At 41.9% G+C, this 19,901-nt stretch overlaps 1 protein-coding gene across 24 annotated transcripts in view; it reads left to right on the forward strand.

Annotated features, from left to right (window-relative positions):
* Window positions 1-19,901, forward strand: part of PLEKHA5 (pleckstrin homology domain containing A5) — a 261,638-nt gene that overhangs the window by 163,317 nt on the left and 78,420 nt on the right. For all 24 annotated transcript variants that reach the window (XM_053252354.1, XM_053252356.1, XM_053252355.1 and 21 more), the window contains 2 exons: window positions 1,992-2,112; window positions 11,106-11,210. In XM_053252354.1, coding sequence (XP_053108329.1) covers window positions 1,992-2,112; window positions 11,106-11,210 — 226 coding nt within the window. The remainder of the gene's footprint in view (window positions 1-1,991; window positions 2,113-11,105; window positions 11,211-19,901) is intronic.

Raw genomic sequence — 19,901 nt, forward strand, 5'->3', positions numbered from 1 at the left:
TTTTGAGCACATACTGAATTTTTAAAAATTTTATGTCCAGATGCTAAATTAACAAATACATTGTCGTGCTGCTCAGTCCATTACTCAGAATAGGCATTGTACACTTTCATAAAGAAACTAAAGCTTACATTCAGTTTTCTGAGGTACAACTAAAAAAACAAAGCACATCTGCCCCAAATCTGTGTCGCTTATTTCAGTTTGTGTTTCCTCGGTCGGTGTTGGTGTGTTGCACCATCATATTTGCTAACAGAGCAGGCATGCTGATTTTAGTAAGGTTCCACGATTCCTGTAAATAGTGCTGTATGAGACACTGTTCATTGTATCCTGTTAAATTTTGTCTCCTTCCTGAAGCAAGTTATAACAGCACCATTTTGTCAAAGATTATAAATGGCATAACTTTATTGCCTATACAGGCCGAATAACTGCAAACTTGGAGGTTTTGTACAAAATCCCCAAAGCCCTCCCTGCATCAAGATACTGTACTTCTTGAAAAAGGTGATAACGAAGAGCATCCTCATGGCCCCGCTGCATGTGGATGCATCATGGCAGCAAACCTAACCTTTCTCATTTTGCTAATGCCTCTGCCTGCCTCTGCAGGCACTTCCCCACCTTAGGGGTTCCATCAGGAGTTCTCAACCTGTGGTACTCCACTTGCGACTGAACTGCAAGTCCCATCATCCCCAGGCACAATAAATTGTAGCTGGGGATGATGGGACTTGTAATTCAGCAACATCTGGAATACTACAGGTTAGGAACCCCTAATGTAAACCATTAGCTTGCTCTTTATCCCCAGGCTATCCTTCTGAACAGACATGATGAACAAGGGATCCAGGCAACACACATGAATATGATATACACACTCAACTGGATCATGTTAGTAAGTAAATGATATACACTATCTGTATTGGCAAAATATCTGGACGCATTAGTAAGTCAAATTGTGGTTCGTCTTTCTGACTATTCCAGTCACATGCCAGTCTGTACACGCCAGACATGTACTATACGCATGTCTAGGAACCATATTCCATCATATTCACAGACCAGTTTGGATCCTTGCCCTCCAGATTCATCCTCTTATCTTGGCTTCTCCTGCTCTTCTTTGCTCCTTCTCAGCCCAGTGACCTCCTTAATCTCATATGTTTGCTTACGCAGACCACCCGGCTTCCCTGTTGACTTGGCCATACCCCTCTGTACTCTGCCTTCCTGTATCACCTTTCTTGGTTGCTGTGACTTTGCTATGATTCAAGTAATTCAAATCCTGAAGGGAAATGGAGTGATTAAATTCGCCTTCTAGTTGTGGTTTGAGTAGCATCAGTGACAAAGTTTTGCTGCCTGGGGCAAAACTCAAGGTATAGAGGTTATCCGCTCAAAGGATGCAGGAAGCACGGGGAGTCTTACCAAGCTCTTTATCGCTCTAAGCATGCCTGCCTTCATCTCAAAGGCTGTACAGCTACCAGCAATCATTGAATAACTTGCTTTTTGTGCAGTTGTCTTTAAAGATTGTGCACAATTGACTTACTCAAGTGGCCAGACATTCTGCCAATACAGATTGTGTATATCATTTACTTACAAGCATGATCCAGGGAGAATGTGGATCTCATATTCATACATGTTACCAAGCCATCTCAGTCATTTTCAGGACCACAAGCCTGGCAAGGTGTTCTGAAAAATGGAGAATTGTCAAGGAGGAACTGTTTTGTGCCAAAAGCTTGGCTGTACACATGGACAGTTCATTTCTGTATGTAAACGAAATGGCTGAATTGTCATGCTGTTCTTTAAACCTTGATCTGTTGAGAAGCCACTGACTAGATTGTTTGTTTTTTCCCCTTTTAAATATCTGTGAAATTAGATTTGCCCCAGCAGCTTAGTAGTTTGCTTGCTGGGAAACTGGAGAAGTGACATATAGAGCCTTTATTAAAGAACAGCTAGCGATGCTTTATGCAGTCTGCATACACAGCAGGTTCTAGTGTTATTGCATATTCTGTTTTCAGGACGGCTGCAACTATGACATCGGAAGAAAAGAAAGACCGGCCAATAAACATGATAAGTGAAGCTGCACACTATAATTTGACATCAGATTATGCTGCGCATCCAATGAGCCCTCTGGGCAGAGTAAGTTATTATATCCATCATACATTATTTATTAGTACAAAATTATTCCGCTACTTGGTACAATATGGCACTGAGACACAATAGGCTAGAAATTTTGAGGCAATCATCTCATTTTAGAAAGAAACAAATCTTTTATGCCTGCTTTTAAGCACTGTATTATGTATTTTTAGTTTGACAACTAAAGCGGCGGACATCCAGACAGACGTTTTGTGTGCCAAGAAGTGTACCATATGCACAGTGGGGAGGAGCAATGACCTCCCCTTAGTTCTGCTGCCCACTGTGCCTCCTGAAAATATGTTTGAGAGTCATGCACAGTGAGGGTCAGGATGCACGCAGTGGGCTGCATGGGGAAGGTGGGGTTGGCAAAAATGGTTCCATCTCTATTGTTCACACTTCCGTTTTTGGCACGTATAACATTTGTCTAGAAGTATCTTGAAGATATAATCAAAACTTTCCATTTGAGAGAAAGAAAACTTTCCAATCTTGAAGATATAATCAAAACTTTCCATTTGTCCCTTGTTTGTCATGACCACACTGAATAGATATTTCCTAGAGTAATAGGGCTGCAAAAGACTTGGGAAAACCTGTCTATCCCTCTGCTTTGAAGCAGGATATTTCACATAGAAGCAAATGACATCTATGCCACAGATCTCTCTCTCTCTCTCTCTCTCTCTCTCTCTCTCTCTCTCACACTCTCACTCACGTGTGTGTGTGTGTGTGTGTGTGTGTGTGTATATATATATATATATATATATATATATATATATATATATATATATATATATATATCAACTCACGTGAATCCATATTAAACTGTGCAACAAGCAAAAGGCAGGGTGAACAAGACATTCCATTCCAGAGATGCTTGCCCTATGGAAGAAGAATCTTGGCAAAAATAGTCTCAACCTTTCAGAGGAGTGAGCCAAAGCACATGCTGCAGGTTAAGGCACAGATACACTGACTTCGTTTCTGCACATCTGTGAGGAATGGCGAAATGTTGCTTCAGCCTTCTGAAGACAAGCTGGAAAAGAGACATTTGGAAAGACTGTTCATGCCCACTAAAATGTCCAAGCAAATGAAGCAGGCAGTAGTGCAGTACTTTGTGGCCTACTTGTTTTAAAATGGGGCAGGTGTGGGTGTGTTAAAAGAAAACTGGAGTGAGAAGAATATGTCCCGAGACAGTCCTACCACACCCTACACATGGGAAGCTGCCATATACTGAGTCAAGACAATTGGTCTATCTAGTTCAGTATTGTCTACACAGACTGGCAGTGGCTTCTCCAGGGTTGCAGGCAGGAATCTCTCTCAGCCCTATATTGGAGATGCTGCTAAGGAGGGAATTTGGAACAATCTGCTCTTCCCAGAGTGCCCCCTTCCCCTAAGAGGAATATTTTACAGTTCTCACATGTAGTCTCCTATTCAAATGCAACCAGAGCTTAGCTAATGGGGCAAGTCATGCTTACTACCACAAGACCAGCTCTCCTTTCTTGACACATGACACATTTAAGTCATGCTCAGCACCCAAAAGCCACCAGTGGCAGGCTGGAACAGAGATCCACTGTTGAAATGGGGCCAGCTCACTATTTCAGTCACTCCCGTGTGTTTGGGGCAAGTTGGCAGCAAGTTAGTCTTCCTCACGCAGAATGTCAGGCAGACATTGTGAAAAGCACTTTTGACAGTGGCTCATCTTTAAAGGCCGTCTTTCTCCTCTTCCCTTGCTGTGTTTCTCTGCTTGTTATACTCCAAGTAGTGGAACACCTGTAGGCATCAGGCAGTGGGATTTGAGAAATTGACCAATTGAAGTGAAATTGACATTTATTTATCATTTATTTATTGGAGTGAATTTGACATGCTCTGCGAAAAACGGCAGATCCAGCTCCTGGCTCTCCACTGAGTGAAGAATTTGGCGTTTGGAACATCCTTTCATATGTGATCATTTTCCAATTATCAGAGGGTGCTTTTAAATATGTAACATGGGGAATGGCCTATAGTCACTATAGGTGTGCAGAATAGCTACCAGTTAATCATGTTCAAGTTGTAGAATTTGCATCTCTGCACCATAAAATACTAGTGTTGCTCCTGAACACTACTGTATCTAAAACTACGAATGCAGATTTTTGTCCCTAAAAGGCATGTGCATGGCAAAGATACAGGAGTGTCTGCAATGTTAGAATCTGACTTTATGAGATAGTGATAACCACACTAATTTGGCTGGTACAAGGAAGATAGTCTATATTCTTCCAAATAGAGTAGTGCTATCACCCAAGTTTCACAAGGTAAAAATGGGCAGAAGAGGGGAAAAGATGTAGTTCCAAAGAAACATATTGCACTCATTCAAGGGCTTTATGTCTGTGTTCTCTCTCTCTCTTTATGGGCAATGGTGTCAAGCAGATTGTTCTGCTTATCCCCATGTAGCAGAAGCTGAGAGAATAGTAACTTGCTTAAGGCCACCTAGTAGGCATGTGGCTGAGACAGCCCGGGACTTTTCAGCTCATTCTGTAAATCACTAAGATAATGCAGGGATAGAGTCTCACTGTGTCCAGTCTGTAACGTTGAGATCTGTGCAATCTCTACCTTGGGGCTGCCTCCCTCTCACTGTAATCTAATGACGTGGGAGAGTTGCTTTTCATGGCTGAAAATGTCCACGTGGGAGTGGTTAATACTTCTTCTTTTGCTCACAGATAGGCACTTGTGCTGCTGAGCCGCTCTGTACATGCGCTGGTCTCTGGGCTGGATTAGAGTGTAAATTGTTCCCCAATGATAGTTTGAAACAAATCAGCTCAGACTCTCAGAAGCGCCCCCATGCCTTGCAACTGTAACATGAGTGAAGCTCTGTTTCCTGTTCTACTTCTGGACCTAGCTGGAGCTTGTGTAACTGCCTGCTTGCATGCCCCATTTTAATCCTCCACCCCTGCCTCTACGGAGTGGATGATGGCACTAAATTGTGGTTTCCTCTCACACCCTAACTTCTCCCCTGTATTCTTTGCTTTCTCTCCTGTATTATTTTGGTGTAGGGTGTGGGTGTATTCTATAAGCCTCTAGTGACACATCTGATTAGACAGGCTTAAGTTGTTTGGGTATTGGGAAAGGTGGTGGAATTTAGAGGCTTCAGTGTTCTTGTTAAAAACAAAACCAAGACCCCCTTCCTAAATTATGCAGCATACGGAGCTGTATTTTTGTGCCTTTCATAGCTAAGGGACTTTTAGTAGTGTTTTTATCCCCAATCTGTGTCTTGTGAAACTCTGTAAAGCTAACATAAAGCTGTACTTTTACCTATGACTGCCCATCAAAATAAAGAACGGTTATGACAGCAACGTTTTTATCGAGTTCTCTGAGTATAGCAAAGTAGGCAAGGCAAAAGGTATTATGTGGCTGTCTTCAGCTGTCAAGGTGAAAAATGCTTTTTGAGTTCTTGGGAACATAGAAAGCTGCCTTATACAGAGTCAGACCATTGGTCCATCTAGATCAGTATTGTTTACACAGACTGGCAGCGGCTTCTCCAAGGTTGCAGGCAGGAGTCTCTCACAGTCATATCTTGGAGATGCCAGGGAGGGAATTGGAACCTAGATGCTCTTCCCAGAGCAGCCCCATCCCCTAAGGGGAATTTCTTACAGTGCTCACACAAATAGTCCCCCATTCAAATGCAGACCCTGCTTAGCAAAGGGGACAAGTCATGCTTGCTACCACAAGAGCAGAAATAGGATGGCAGAATTTGAAGCTGAATTTACCATATAATGTTTACTTGGCAAAACTTTTCAGTTCACAGGGAGTGTTGGCAAGTTTTGAGTACAGGTACCATTGACATTGAATTGTACAACCTGAAGTTCGATCAACTCCAGGCATCAAAGCTAGTGGACATAGAGTTGCAGCTCATAAAAGTTCAGAACTAGGGCATTTGAGCAAAGGCTATGGACAAAATATATAGAATAGATAGTACTAGAATGGAGAGGCAGAGCTAGAAGGCAAATAATTAATGGAGTGCAAGGGTAGTATTAGTAGGAAGAGCATAGTAGCAGGGCTTCTGGTCAGCTTGCATATAAAACTCTGTCTTATGCAAGTATTAAGGAAGGCTGAACCAGTTATGAGGGGAGATGCCCCGTTGACTGAATCAACATTCTTCAGAGTTATGGTTCCTAGCAGTCACAAGTTTGCTTGGGCTTTTGATTCTTGAATTTAAAACTGGCTCAGTTCTAGATGGTTTGGAAAAGAGTGCCATAGTTCATCAAAGAAACCTTACACTCTTGTGGTGGTTCATCAACAAAAGTTAGTCCAATTAGTGTTTCCATTGTACCTACTTTAATGATTAGTGTTTGGGCCCGTAACAGCAACAACCTACTGTCAAGTAGGTCAAGCGTGAAACACAGCCTACATCTAAACTGCAACCAAGTGGGAATAGTTTTCATTAGTTCATCAGAGTCGAAATTCCATCCTGTAGTAATTAAGCAAAGAATAAAGTGGGGAGGGAATACTGTAATGTATAGCTCTGCTGTAGTTGCTTGATAGCTTCCCTACGGGAATGTTCAGAACGGTTTATGAAAGTAGTATCAAGGGAAATTATTGCATACAAGAATGAGTTCATATGAAGCAGGACAAGAGTGGAAGAGGTCATATGCAACCTCTGTCAAGATAGAATAAGGAAAAATTAGATTTAGGTCTTTACAGCAAAGTCTATAAAAGCGTATCATATTTTGTGGCTTGGATCTGCAGTGCCCCCACTGATGCTTTCAGCCAGTGACGGTGCTGAAATGATGTAGGGGAGGAGCACTGTGAATCCTTCGCTTCCTTCACAATGTTCGCCTTCCCCATGAGCTGCTGCTTGGTGTGAACTTCCTTGCTTTTGAAGTTAGCTATGCCATGGAGAAGAGGAGCTTGTGCTGCTACTCTGATGCCATGTTAAATGTATGGCCCGGAGCAGTGACTCTAAAGCATAGCTGCACAACTAGAGCCCTCCAGCTGTTGTTGGACTACAACTCCCATTATCCCCATCCGCAGTAGCCAGTAGTCAGAGGTGATGGGAGCTGTAGTCCAACAGCAGCTGGGGGACTGAAATTATGCAGTCCTGCTCTAAAGCATGTTTCACAAAGATCATCTTATTTGCAAGCCTCACCCCCTGTTGAGATAGCTATGTGGTAAAGGGCCTTAATTTGGGAGTTCGATGACACTACTAGCCTCTCCCTATAAAGTGGGAGGATCCTAAGATTTATTTCTGTGACTGCCTTGCCCAGTACAGAGAAAGAAGGCAGTCTAAGGCTTCTCTGTTTAGGCAGTTGTGTTGAACAGAACAAAACCAAGAAAGAAATAGCCAAGGTTGCTATAGAAGACGTGTTTTCTTCTAGACATCCTACAAGTAGTACCTATGCTTAATGTTATAAAAGAAGTGTCCTTGCAAGAGGCAACCTACACAGGGATTTGTTGGACAGATGTTATGAAACCTGTTGAGTTGTTCACAGTGCAATACAAAGCTTATTTGCCCCATATTTCTTCACATGCTTTCATCCTGTTCCTGACAAATCAAAGGAAAAGGAAAAGAAACCATGGGGAAATGTATTGACAAGAGAATGTGAGAGAGAGCCTTGCAGATATTGTTGGCAAGCTCTAAGAAAGTCTACTCCTCCACCACCCCTTTCAGTATTCTTACTGGTATCATATAACCTTCCATGGGAAATTTGAAGCCATGGAAAAATCTTCATCGGCAACCACATAATTCTTTGCAGATTCAGAAACCCACTGTGTTGGTTCACATTGCAGAAAGCAGTCTTCTGAAAGAACTTAAACAAAAGTTCAGATTTTGCTGATGTCCGGACAGTTACTCAGTAATGCCACTTAAGAATTACTCTGAAGGACTACTTAATTTCACTAGGACTACTGAGGAGTAATTTAGTCTGAATGTCGGCCATTCAATTCCGCAACATAAAAGATTTTAGCACTCGTTACTTCTGAATGAAATTAAATCTCATTAAAGCATTCAGAAATATATCTGCATTTTTAAATAGAGAAGTTAAGTATGGGGCATGTTGGTCACATAGATTAGTTAGACAATGTCTACTATTTCAGGGTTCTAGAACATTTTCTGGAATGAGGGTTCAGATTTGTATGCTGCAACAGAATATTTGAGTGACTTGAACTTTCTGCTGACTTCTTAGGCAGGATTAGGAAGAACTAGCAGTACAGTGCAGTGTTCCCTCTAACAGGGATTCCCAGATATTGTTGACTACAACTCCCAGAATCCCTGATTGGGGATTATGGGAATGTAGTCAACAATATCTGGGAATCCCTGTTAGAGGGAACACTGGTACAGTGATGCATTAACCAAAATGGATATTGACCGCTATTGGTTTCACTTTGAAGTTCCTTACTTATTACTTACTTATTTATTTGATTTCTATATCGCCCTTCCAAAAATGGCTCAGGGTGGTTTACACAGAGAAATAATAAATAAGATGGATCCCTGTCCCCAAAGGGCCCACAATCTAAAAGAAACATAAGATAGCCACCAGCAACAGTCACTGGAAGTACTGTGCTGGGGGTGGACAGGGCCAGTTACTCTCCCCCTGCTAAATAAAAGAGAATTGCCACGTTAAAAGGTGCCTCTTTGCCAGGTTAGCAGGGGTTATATTTCGCTCTTCCTCCAAGGAGCCCATGGTTATGTTTATCCTCACAAGAACCCTGTGCGGTAGGTTAGGCTGAGAGATGTGTGACTGGCCCAGACTAATCCAGTGAGTTTCTTGGCTGAGGGGGATTTGAACTCAGGTCTCCCTGGTCCTAGTCCAACACTCTAACCACTACACCACACTTGCTCCTTGTAAAGAAGTGAGCACATGAATATTCAGAGCTCCAAACAGATGTTTGGTTGTCAAGATAATCCATTATTAATTCCTTAATTTCAAGCGGCCTCTACAATATCTAGTAGGTTAGAAAGACCGTGTGCTGTCACCATTGCTCTTGCACCCTTTCACAATTAATTAGCCGGCATGTTCATTCACATAACTTCTATTTTAAGGCATGCTGGAAGACATTGATCACTAATCAACTCTCTAATGGACCATATGTCACAGAAATCTTTACATCCATTATAGAAATTAATGGGGCTTGATTGTACTGTCTGCACATGGTTTTCCAGTGGACTTTTCCAGCACAAGAGTTGAGGTTATAAAATGACTTAAATGATGGCATTTAATATATGTCAGGGTGTTTCTGCTTAACTAACCTAACAGTCAAGTTGAGACTTGAATGATTATACTGAATTTTTCTCTTAAGCCATAACATTTTCAGAAGATGAACATTTTTCCAAGTCAAAATCTTTTATGTATGTATGTATGTATGTATGTTTGTATACCACCCAAAGCTTACATCTCTAGGCAGTTTACAATTAAACAATACAAATAAAATGAAATAAAAAGGTTAACACATTACAATAACTTAAAATTTAAAACAATGTTAACTATTAAAACAGTATCTAATTAAAAGCTTGGATGAACAAATGTGTATTAACTGCCTTTTAAAAAGTTGCCAGAAATGGAGAGGCTCTTATTTCAACAGGGAGCGCATTCCAAAGCCCAGGGGCAGCAATGGAGAAGGCCTGTCCCTGAGTAGCCACCAGACGAGTCAGTGACAGCTGCAGACGAATCTCTCCTGATGATCTCATTGGGCGGTGGGGTTCATGGCGAAGCAGATGTTCTCTTAAATGCCCTGGGCCTAAGCTGTTTAGGGTTTGATCTGCAATTTTTGATGCAATTTTTAAAAAAATAACTTGAGGGCCTATTTAAGCATTTCTGTCTCTGCCTACCCCAAGTTTTCCCCAGGAAGAGGACTGCCACAGATCTCAGGCTTGCTCCCATCTTTCCCCTTATTGCAAAGGGAAGTGAACAAACACATGGGAATCCTGAATTTATTTGAACCATGACTATTTTTCCACAGTCAAGGTAGATCCCATGTTTATATGATCATGTTATATCCTGTCCGGTAATTCACTGCTTGGAGTGAGAGGAGAGAACCCAGAGCCCATGCCTGATCTGTCCTGGGGAGAGTGAAAAATCTGAGCAGACCCAGAGTGCCAGCATCAAGCTTTGTTCAGAATTCATTTTATCAGCTGCATTGCTAGAAGTACATTATGTACACCATTCTTTGCTGCTAGGGCAACGTGAGAGAAGTCGCACATGGCCTTGTACATCTTTTCTAAGTATGCTGCTTCATCCTGGCTCTCTCTTGTTCTGTTAATCAGTCTTAACGAAAGAGCTGCAAATTGCTGTACTCACGGAAAATACCAGAGTGAAAGAGACTTACCATCCCATTTTTGTATTTATTATGAAAGGAGTGGTCTTCTCCATGTTGTATTCTCACCTCAATTGGATATGGGTTGGACTAAAGTCTCCAGAAAGAGGGTTGTGTGAATGCGACCATCTTGAATTTGTGACATTCATACAAACTGTTGCACCTACCTGCCTACTCAGAAAAATTCAAGACAACAATAGTTGCACAGTCAGCCCGAGGGCTTTATGTGAGGTTGAAAATCATAGCTTTCAAGTCGAGACGGAAATCTTAGTGATTTCAGTCCATCGCTTTTGTGGTTTAGCTCATTTGCAAATACATGTTTTGACTTCCTCAAGATGTCTGCCTTGTTTTCAGTTTCGTTTCCTTGAAAATGTGCTGTCTTGTATGTTCTAACCCTTTTTAAGAACAGTGCTATGGCTGTGTAATATCCTATTAAGCTTCAATTTTAAATGTTTTGATGCAGGTATGTCTTGGGAGTTGTCCCTTTCCTGCTGCAGAAAAGTTCAAGAAATGCCTAAGCCAGCAGAACCTAGGCAATAACTTGTTTATCTATAAAGAGAATAAAGCTATTGCTTAATAAGTCCCAAGGGAAGCATAGGATAGGAAGCGGTTGTCTGACTGTTTCTGTCTGTCTCTGAGGATTGCAATGTGTGTGTGCTTCCTACATGCAAGTGATACTCGTGCTGCATTTTCTAACGTGTTTTTTTAAATTCCATTTTTAGACATCACGCTCATCAAAGAAAGTTCATAATTTTGGGAAGAGGTCAAACTCAATAAAAAGAAATCCTAATGCTCCTGTCGTTAGACGAGGATGGCTTTATAAGCAGGTAGGGTTGCATGCCTTTCTCTCTGAATACTGTGTGAGAAACTGCTTTATCTGAAATGCAGTGCTAAAATTACCAGAGACGAAAAGCTCTCCCAATGCACAGATTGTTTCTTTTATTATCCCTCATTATATGATGAGGGAAATCTGCTAATGGTGTGCACAAGAGAATCCAGTAATTGCAAGCTAGTGGTTTTGCTTTCCAGGTTGCTTGGGGGAAATGGTGAAGCACAAGGCTTCAAGGGCTCACTGTCCCTATCAGAGGAAAGGTGATTATTGTCTTATAAAGCATTTATAACTCGAGCAGAATTCCTGTGCCTTGGTTACTACCTTGAATTTGCTTTTTTTCCCCAAAATGGAATAGGTGGGTGGAGATTCTCTTTGAATTGTGTACATTACGGCATTGGTATTTCCTCCTAAACAAATGCACTATAAGAAATTATTTAATTTTATCCTTCCAGTTAGGAATTGCAAGAATGTAAATGCTTGTGCATGTCCCAGTTTTGTACTCTTCTTGAAAAGAAATTGGTATTCTAAAGTGAATATGCAGTTTGAGACAAAGCTGTAAGGGTGTGTGTGTGTGTGTGTGTGTGTGTGTGTGTGTGTAAATGATGTTTTAAGAGATGAGCAAATATGCCAAACCTAATAAATGAGCCGTTGTTCATTATGTATGCATAATGCTGATAAAAGGGTGGGGCTGTGTAAATGGTGCCTGGCCCAATTCTCCATGGCTCCAATTGAGCTCAGTGGGGCAACTATAATTTAGGACACAAGTCTGTCTGTCTGTCTGGTGGTGGAGAAGATACTTCTGTCTCATACGGTAATCCCAAATGTCTTTTCCGGCCAAAACGCCACGCCGCATACAGGTTTGAAAGATAATTTTTGCCGCCTGTGGCACTTACACTGATGTGTCGCTTACGTGTGAACGTAGCAGTGGTGGAAGGAGGTGCGGCGTTAGTGCAGCAGGGCCCTCCAACTGACTAGAGGCTCAAGGCAGCTGAGAGGGCCTAAAACCACCGGAGGCGATGGAGGAGGAGGAGCAACAGCACAGCTGGGCCTTCCTGGCCCCGGGTATGCTTGCCCTCCCCTGCCACTTTTGCGTCTCTCATGGCTGCTGGAAGAGGTACCGATGGCTGTGTTGGCCATTCGTGCTCCGCGTGGCAGCATTTTGGCCCTTTGCTCTTTCCCCAAAGGAGTTTGCTTGGTCAGGGATGTCCAGTTTGGGCCCGTGGTGCAGCCAGGCCACACGTGTATTCTTGAGGCATGCCTTTGCAGCACACTTTTAGAAGCTGCACCCCAGATGGGGTGGGTGGGAATGATCATATTTACTGTACTTGATTTACTTGGCCATATTTACTTGGTTTAGTTGTGGTGTTTATGGCGATGCAGTGTATCTGATGGGTTTTTTTAAAAAAACAACAACATCCTTTTTCCCCTTCAGTGCAGTGTTTATGCTGATGCAGCATTTGTGCCACAAAATACGGTACCTGGAGTAAGTTCTAACCCACACTCCAGTGCTGTCCCCACTTTACTTCTGCATTTTGCTAGTGTTTTTTATATATATTGTTGGTGGTCATCACATGCATTTGTTCTTGCCAAACCTTTTAGGACCAGGGTTACTATGTGAATTAGGTGGCATTTTACATTTTTAAATCAAAGCTGTGCATTGATTTGGTCAAGAATGTTATCCTCCTGGTTGTACCTTTGCTTCGAGTGCTGGAAGTTTTAGTAAATGGTAGTCAGTTATGTCAGTTGCAGCTGTTCAGTAGCTTTCAAAGAGGATAGTTTGGACCATTTTGAGGTGAGAAGGGAAGGCACAGCTGTTTAAGCTTTGAAATTAACACACACCACTTTCCTTGTGTTAATTGAGCAACTGGGTATGGAGTTCATTGGAGGAGAACTCCAATGAATGGAAGGGAAACTAGACAACTCTAAGGTGAACATTTCTGGCAGCTGGGATAAATCAGAACTCTCCAGATAGTGTGGTTTTCTGATATAAGAGAGTGTGTATGCTTATAAAGAGCTGAAGCAGTAGGGATATGATGCCAAAAAAGGCAAACCCAGAATCAAAACAAAAGTTGAACTGTGGGTTTTGAGACATGTCAACACTTATAAAAACAACAATGGAGAGAAAGGTGGTATTTCTTTGTTGCTGAAAACTCTTGACACACGGATGCTTAAATCTGATCAGTCAGCTAACTTGAAATTTGGTACAGAATGTTTCCTTGCAGGAAAAAAGATCACGTTCAAAAACCAGAATATTCTTGCCAGTTTTTACTGTAATTAATTCACCCTTAACTGGCAGGCCATGGTCATTTTTCCTAACAGCCCTGCTGGATCAGGCCCAAGGCCTATCTAGTCTAGTATCCTGTTTCACACAGTGGCCCACCAGATGCCTCTGGGAAGCCCACAGGAAAGAGCTGAGGGAATGCCCCCTCTCCCGCTCTTGCAACTGGTATTTAGTTTTATTTATCTTGCCTCTGAGGCTGGAGGTGGCCTGTAGCCCTCAGACTAGTAGCCATTGATAGACTTGTCCTCTAGGGATGTATGAGCTGGCTCTATTCAAACCATGGTTTGAATCAAACTGGCCTGGTTCAGACTGAACCAGGCCTGGTTCACGGGTATACTTGTAAAGGGGAATCCAGCAAGGATTCCCCTTTACAAGAAAAGGGCATTTCCTTGTAATGCGGGGTGGGGAGTGGAGAGGGTACTCAGGCGGCGGCGGAGGTGACAACAGCGGTGGAGACATAGGCTCCTCCACACACTCACCTTCGACTTTCTTGGCAATCAGTTTCATGGGATGACCTCTGGTTCTAATGTTACATGAGAGGGAGAAACATTTCTCTCTATCCACTATTTCCACACTACACATTATTTTATAGACTTCAGTTATGTTGTCTCTCAGTCATCTCTTTTCTAAACTAAGAAGCCCCAGGTGTTGTAGCCTTACCTCGTAAGGAAGGTGCTCTAGGCCCCTGATAATCTCGGTTGCCGCCTTCTGTACTTTCTCCAGTTCTGTAATATCCTTTTGGAGGTATGGTGATCAGAACTATACACAATAAGCCAAGTGTGGCCGCACCCTAGGTTTGTATAAAGGCATTTTGATATTAGCAGTTTTATTTTCAGTCCCCTTCCTAATGATCCCTAGCATGGAATTGGCCTTTTCCACAGCTGCCACACATTGTGTCGACACTTTCAATGAGCTGTCCACTACAACCCCAAGATCTCTCTCAATTTAAGGATATGATCTGTAGTATTGCTGGGGGTGGGGGGTTGTGATAAGTTGGCAAACTGCTTGGATTTATATGTTTTGAATGGGGCAAAAGATAAGGATCGGCTGGGAGAGTTTACCTTTTGGGCTACCTCAGTGAATGTGTCAACAATTGATTATATCTTAGTTTCCTGCAATGTACTAACTGAAGTGGAGCAGTTGAATGTGCATTGCCATTTAGATAGTGATCACTTAGCGGTGGTTCTCTCTTTGAATTCTTAGGAGTGCCACCATCGTGCTTCTCCTGTAGCTGGTGCGCTGCATTCCGCCCCCCCCCCCCAGATAATTAGATTAAAATGGGCAGAACTACTGAACTCCAAGTTGGCTGCAGTCCTTAAGACGGATCAGATGGAAGAATTGCAAAAAAGCATTCTATCTGATGATGTGGCTAATTCTAAAATTGCCCATTATAATTCCATGATTTGATGATTCAGGAAAGTACTGGTGTATTAATAAAACAGCAACATAGGGAATCAAAAGACTGGTTTGACTGGGACTGTATTATTACAAAAATTAATAATAATTAAGTTGATTGTTATAAACGATATAGGTCAAATCCAGTGTTTGCCTCAGCTGAGGAGATAGCATTGGTGAAGAAGCAATGTAAAGCCTTAAGAGATTAAAACAATAATGCACTGAAAGACTCTTGGCAGCTAATAATTGACTCAGTAAAGAATAGGGATCATGTCACCTTCTGTCGTATGATTACGGAGCATCCTAACAAGGGCATTGATAGAACAAATTATATCCCGGTAGAGGTGTGGGAAGAACATTTTAAGAACCTTTGCGGGAACCAAGAAGGGAATGCAGAGCTGTTAGACTTGAGAAGTTTGATTATACCTGATTGGCCAGCAGTTTCCATTGAGGAGGTTGATAGGTTTATTATTCAGTGGAAACTGGGCAATTGAAAGTGGGCAAGGCCCTGGGTTGTGACAACATACCTGCTTATCAATTGCTAAGCATTTATTACAGAAGAACCCTGTTATTCGTGCGGGTTCTATTCCACTGGGGATGGCGGGGTGGACAGCGAATCCACGGATAATGGGGCATTACGGCTAAGGGAATAAGGGGGTTAGGTTCCTGGACTGCAAAAAATTGCCAGAAATCACCCCCAAAACCAGTAAATGGGCCAAATAAGATTGGTTCCAGATTGGCAAAGGAGTAGGACAAGGCTGTATACTTTCTCCTTATTTATTCAACTTATATGCTGGACATATACTGAGAGAAGTTGGATTGGAAGAAGATGAGGGTGGTTTTGAAGTTGGAGGAAGAAACATCAATAACCTTCGCTACGCTGATGACACCATTCTGATAGCTAAGAATGCGGATGATCTGCAAGCTCTAGTAGTGAAAGTCAAAGACCACAGTGGAAAAAATGGGGCTGCGACTAAATGACAAGAAGACTAAACTATTGACAATGGGTACAACAGCCGGCCTCAGAATTGAGAATTGAGACATCAAAGTGGTGGATAGCTTCTGCCTTTTAGGATTGACCATCAACAGTAAAGGATCCATCAGGCAAGAAATACTCCGCAGACTAGCATTTGGTAGGGTTGCAATAAAGGCCTTGGAACGGATATTTCGATGCCGTGACATTTCTATACCTACAAAGATTAGAATTGTTCGGACTATGGTTTTCCCCGTGACACTCTATGGATGCGAAAGCTAGACTCTGAAGAAGCAAGACAGGGAAAAGTATTGATGCTTTTGAACTCTGGTGCTTGAGAAGACTTTTGAGGATACCATGGGCAGCCAAGAAAACAAAGAAATGGATCATAGAACAAATCAATCCAGATTTTGAGGCACAAATGCCCAGGCTCAAACTATCATAATTTGGACACATTATGCAAAGACCCAGCTCCCTTGAGAAGTTCATAATGCTGGGGAAAGTTGAAGGAAAGAGAAGAAGAAGAGGACGACACAGCAGCAAGGTGGATGGACTCGATTATGACTGTAATGAATGCACCACTGAGAAACCTTAAAGGCCAAGCTGAAGACAGATCATCCTGCAGGCAGAGATGTAGTGATCTCTGTTGTTGCTAAGAGTCGACACTGACCTGATGGCACTCAGTCAATCAATCACTGTGCTCCACTGTCCTTTAGAAGTCAAGGATGCCCCCAAGAGTCAAAACCTTGCCGAATATCCACTGAAAATCATATGGCGTTTTTTGCCATTATTTTAATAATCAGCTATAAATTGTCTCCCGAAAACAAAATTGTAGCCACCCCCAACCCATTGATATGTGAGTTTAACCCTTATTTTGCTGCTCCCCCAAATACCTAGGTCGGGTGTCTATTACCCAACCACGGATACACAAAACCGTGAGTGGTGAGCCTGCAAGTAACAAGGTTCTCCTGTATTTTTGTTCTACAAATCACATACAGGTGAAACTCGGAAAATTAGAATATTGTGCAAAAGTCCATTAATTTCAGTAATGCAAATTAAAAGGTGAAACTGATATATGAGACAGACGCATTACATGCAAAGCGAGATACGTCAAGCCTTAATTTGTTATAATTGTGATGATCATGGCGTACAGCTCATGAAAACCCCAAATCCACAATCCCAGAAAATTAGAATATTACATGGAACCAATAAGACAAGGATTGAAGAATAGAACAATATCGGACCTCTGAAAAGTATACAGTGTACTGTGCTTGACTGGCCAGCAAACTCGCCTGACCTGACCCCATAGAGAATCTATGGGGCATTGCCAAGAGAAGGATGAGAGACATGAGACCAAACAATGCAGAATTGCTGAAGGCCACTAATGAAGCATCCTGGTCTTCCATAATACCTCATCAGTGCCACAGGCTGATAGCATCCATGCCACGCCGCATTGAGGCAGTAATTGCTGCAAAAGGGGCCCAAACCAAGTACTGAATACATCTGCATGCTTATACTTTTCAGAGGTCCGATATTGTTCTATTCTTCAATCCTTGTCTTCTTGGTTCCATGTAATATTCTAATTTTCTGGGATTGTGGATTTGGGGTTTTCATGAGCTGTACGCCATGATCATCACAACTATAACAAATTAAGGCTTGACTTATCTCGCTTTGCATGTAATGCATCTGTCTCATATATCAGTTTCACCTTTTAATTTGCATTACTGAAATTAATGGACTTTTGTACGATATTCTAATTTTCCGAGTTTCACCTGTAGGAATATTTCCCTCCATGTGAGATGTAATCCTAGTGGTGACCTATAAAATTCAGTTTCTACAGGTATTGTTGTGAAACAGGGATGTGTTGTTCAGTTTTTATATTAATTCTCTTGTCATGTATTTTAACATGGCAGCTATGCACCCTCCTAAGATAGTAAGAAGGCAGGTGCTTGTACTTCTTTATGCAGGTAACAGTTATTCAATTTTTGTTGCCTATAGGTCTTAAGAGAGCACTGAAAGCACATACCCAGTTTTGCTCAGAATACCATTCACTAATTATTAGAAAACCAAGGTATTGGAGTTTGCTAAGAGACCCAAATTACATAATTTGAAATTTAATGGTAATACGATTGAACAAGTTAAGATCTTCAAGTACTTGGGGTAGTGTTTCAGGCTTCCAGGGTGAGAAATGTGCATTTGGACTATATAGTGCAAACAGCACAGCAAAGAACTGCTGCGATCCTGAGGTTTTACTGGGGCGAGAGGCAGGCACTTTATGCTGGCAGGCCAAATTAGTGGCTTAGCTGCTTTTTGGAGCTCATTTGGAACCTTATTGTAACTTTGTTCTGTTAGAAACTATCCAAACTAGATTTTTAGGAGCAGTCCTCCAGGTGTCAAAAGGTGTACCTAATTCTGCCCTTACGTTGGAGACTGTAGTGAAGAAGGTGGAGACCGCAGTGTGGATGACAGTATTTATATACTGGTTATGACTCCAATTTTGCCCAAATGGGTTGACCCACCTAATTTTGGAGGACCAGTCCCACTCATAGTGGTTATTAAAGCTGAAGAGGAAACTTCTCATGTTTCCTCTGAATTCTTAATTGCTAAGGGGTATGAACAGGCCATTAGGATAATGGAGCAGTGCATCTTGAGTGTTATAATGCAGGAGGAGATAAGTAAACTTCCCAATTGTATTAAGAACTGGTGGGTTACCCTTCTTCCATCACCAGAAATTATCTTTATAATGTGACATGCCCAACACATCAGAGAGCTTTTTACTTTGCCTCATTTCAATGTTTTTCCATGGTTGGAGGGCAGATATAAAAAGATGCCTTATTTGCACAGGTGCTCCTGTGAATCAGGGAAAGTAGAAAATGTGGCACACATTTTATTTCACTGTGCTTTCTATAGCACTCCACACAGTAAATTAATTTGCCAGGAAGATTTATGGAATTCTATGAAACACATATTTTTGCTGATAAGAATGTATTTGCAACTTCTTGTGTTGCCGGATTCTGCACTATTGCATTTAAAATTTGCCAAGTAATAGTTAAGGATCCCTCAGTTGGTTAGGTAATGATGTGCACCTTATTAGGTGAACTTTTCTTATCTAATGGGGTTAACTCGATAGATTGTACTGACTATATGCTGTTATGAACTGTAGTTGCTGTTAATTGTATCTGGTCAAGTACCGTAATAAAGATCTATATCTATCTATCCCGCTCTCCTGGTCACTCAGTGATGGCTCACACCCATCAGCGTATATGTGAAGTTGGGGGATTAGCCCCAATATGCATCACTTTACACTTGCTAACATTCAACCACATCTGCCATTTTGTTGCCCACTCCCCCAGTTTGGAGAGATTCTTTTGGAGCTCTTCACAATCTGTTTTGGATTTCACTACCCTAAATAGCCTGGTGTCATCTGCAAATTTGGCCACTTTGCTGCTTACCCCAATTTCTAGATCATCTATGAATAAATTAAAAAGCACTGGCCCCAGTACCGTTTCCTGGGGGTGGGGCACTTATACCGACCCTCTGTTTCCTATCCAACCAGTTACCAATCCACACATGAACCTGTCCCCTTATCGCAAGACTAAGTTTTCTCACGAGTCTTTGATGAGGAACTTGGTCAACGTTTTTGAAAATCTAAGTGTACTAAGTTGACTGTATCACCACATGCCTGTTGACACTCTCCAAGAACTCCAAAAGGCTGATGAGGCAAGATTTTCCTTTACAGAAGCCATGATGGTTTTCCTTCAGCAGGGCTTGTTCTCCTATATGCTTAACAGTTTTATCTTTGTGAATGCTTTCCATCAGTTTGCCCAGCGCAGACATTAAGCTAACTGGCCTGTAATTTGCTGGATCCCCCTGGATCCGTTTTCAAAAATCGGTGTTACATTGGCTACTTTCCAGTCCTCTGGTACACAATTGGACTTTCATTCTGGTACAGGTCAGGACTTTCATTCAGTTGTTCCTCAGTGCTGTGCTTTTAAGAGCTGCTTCAAACATTAAGTGCAATGCTTGTACAGTTTTTC

Source organism: Hemicordylus capensis, chromosome 5 (genome assembly GCF_027244095.1).
Source record: "Hemicordylus capensis ecotype Gifberg chromosome 5, rHemCap1.1.pri, whole genome shotgun sequence".
Classification (NCBI taxonomy): Eukaryota; Metazoa; Chordata; class Lepidosauria; order Squamata; family Cordylidae; genus Hemicordylus; species Hemicordylus capensis.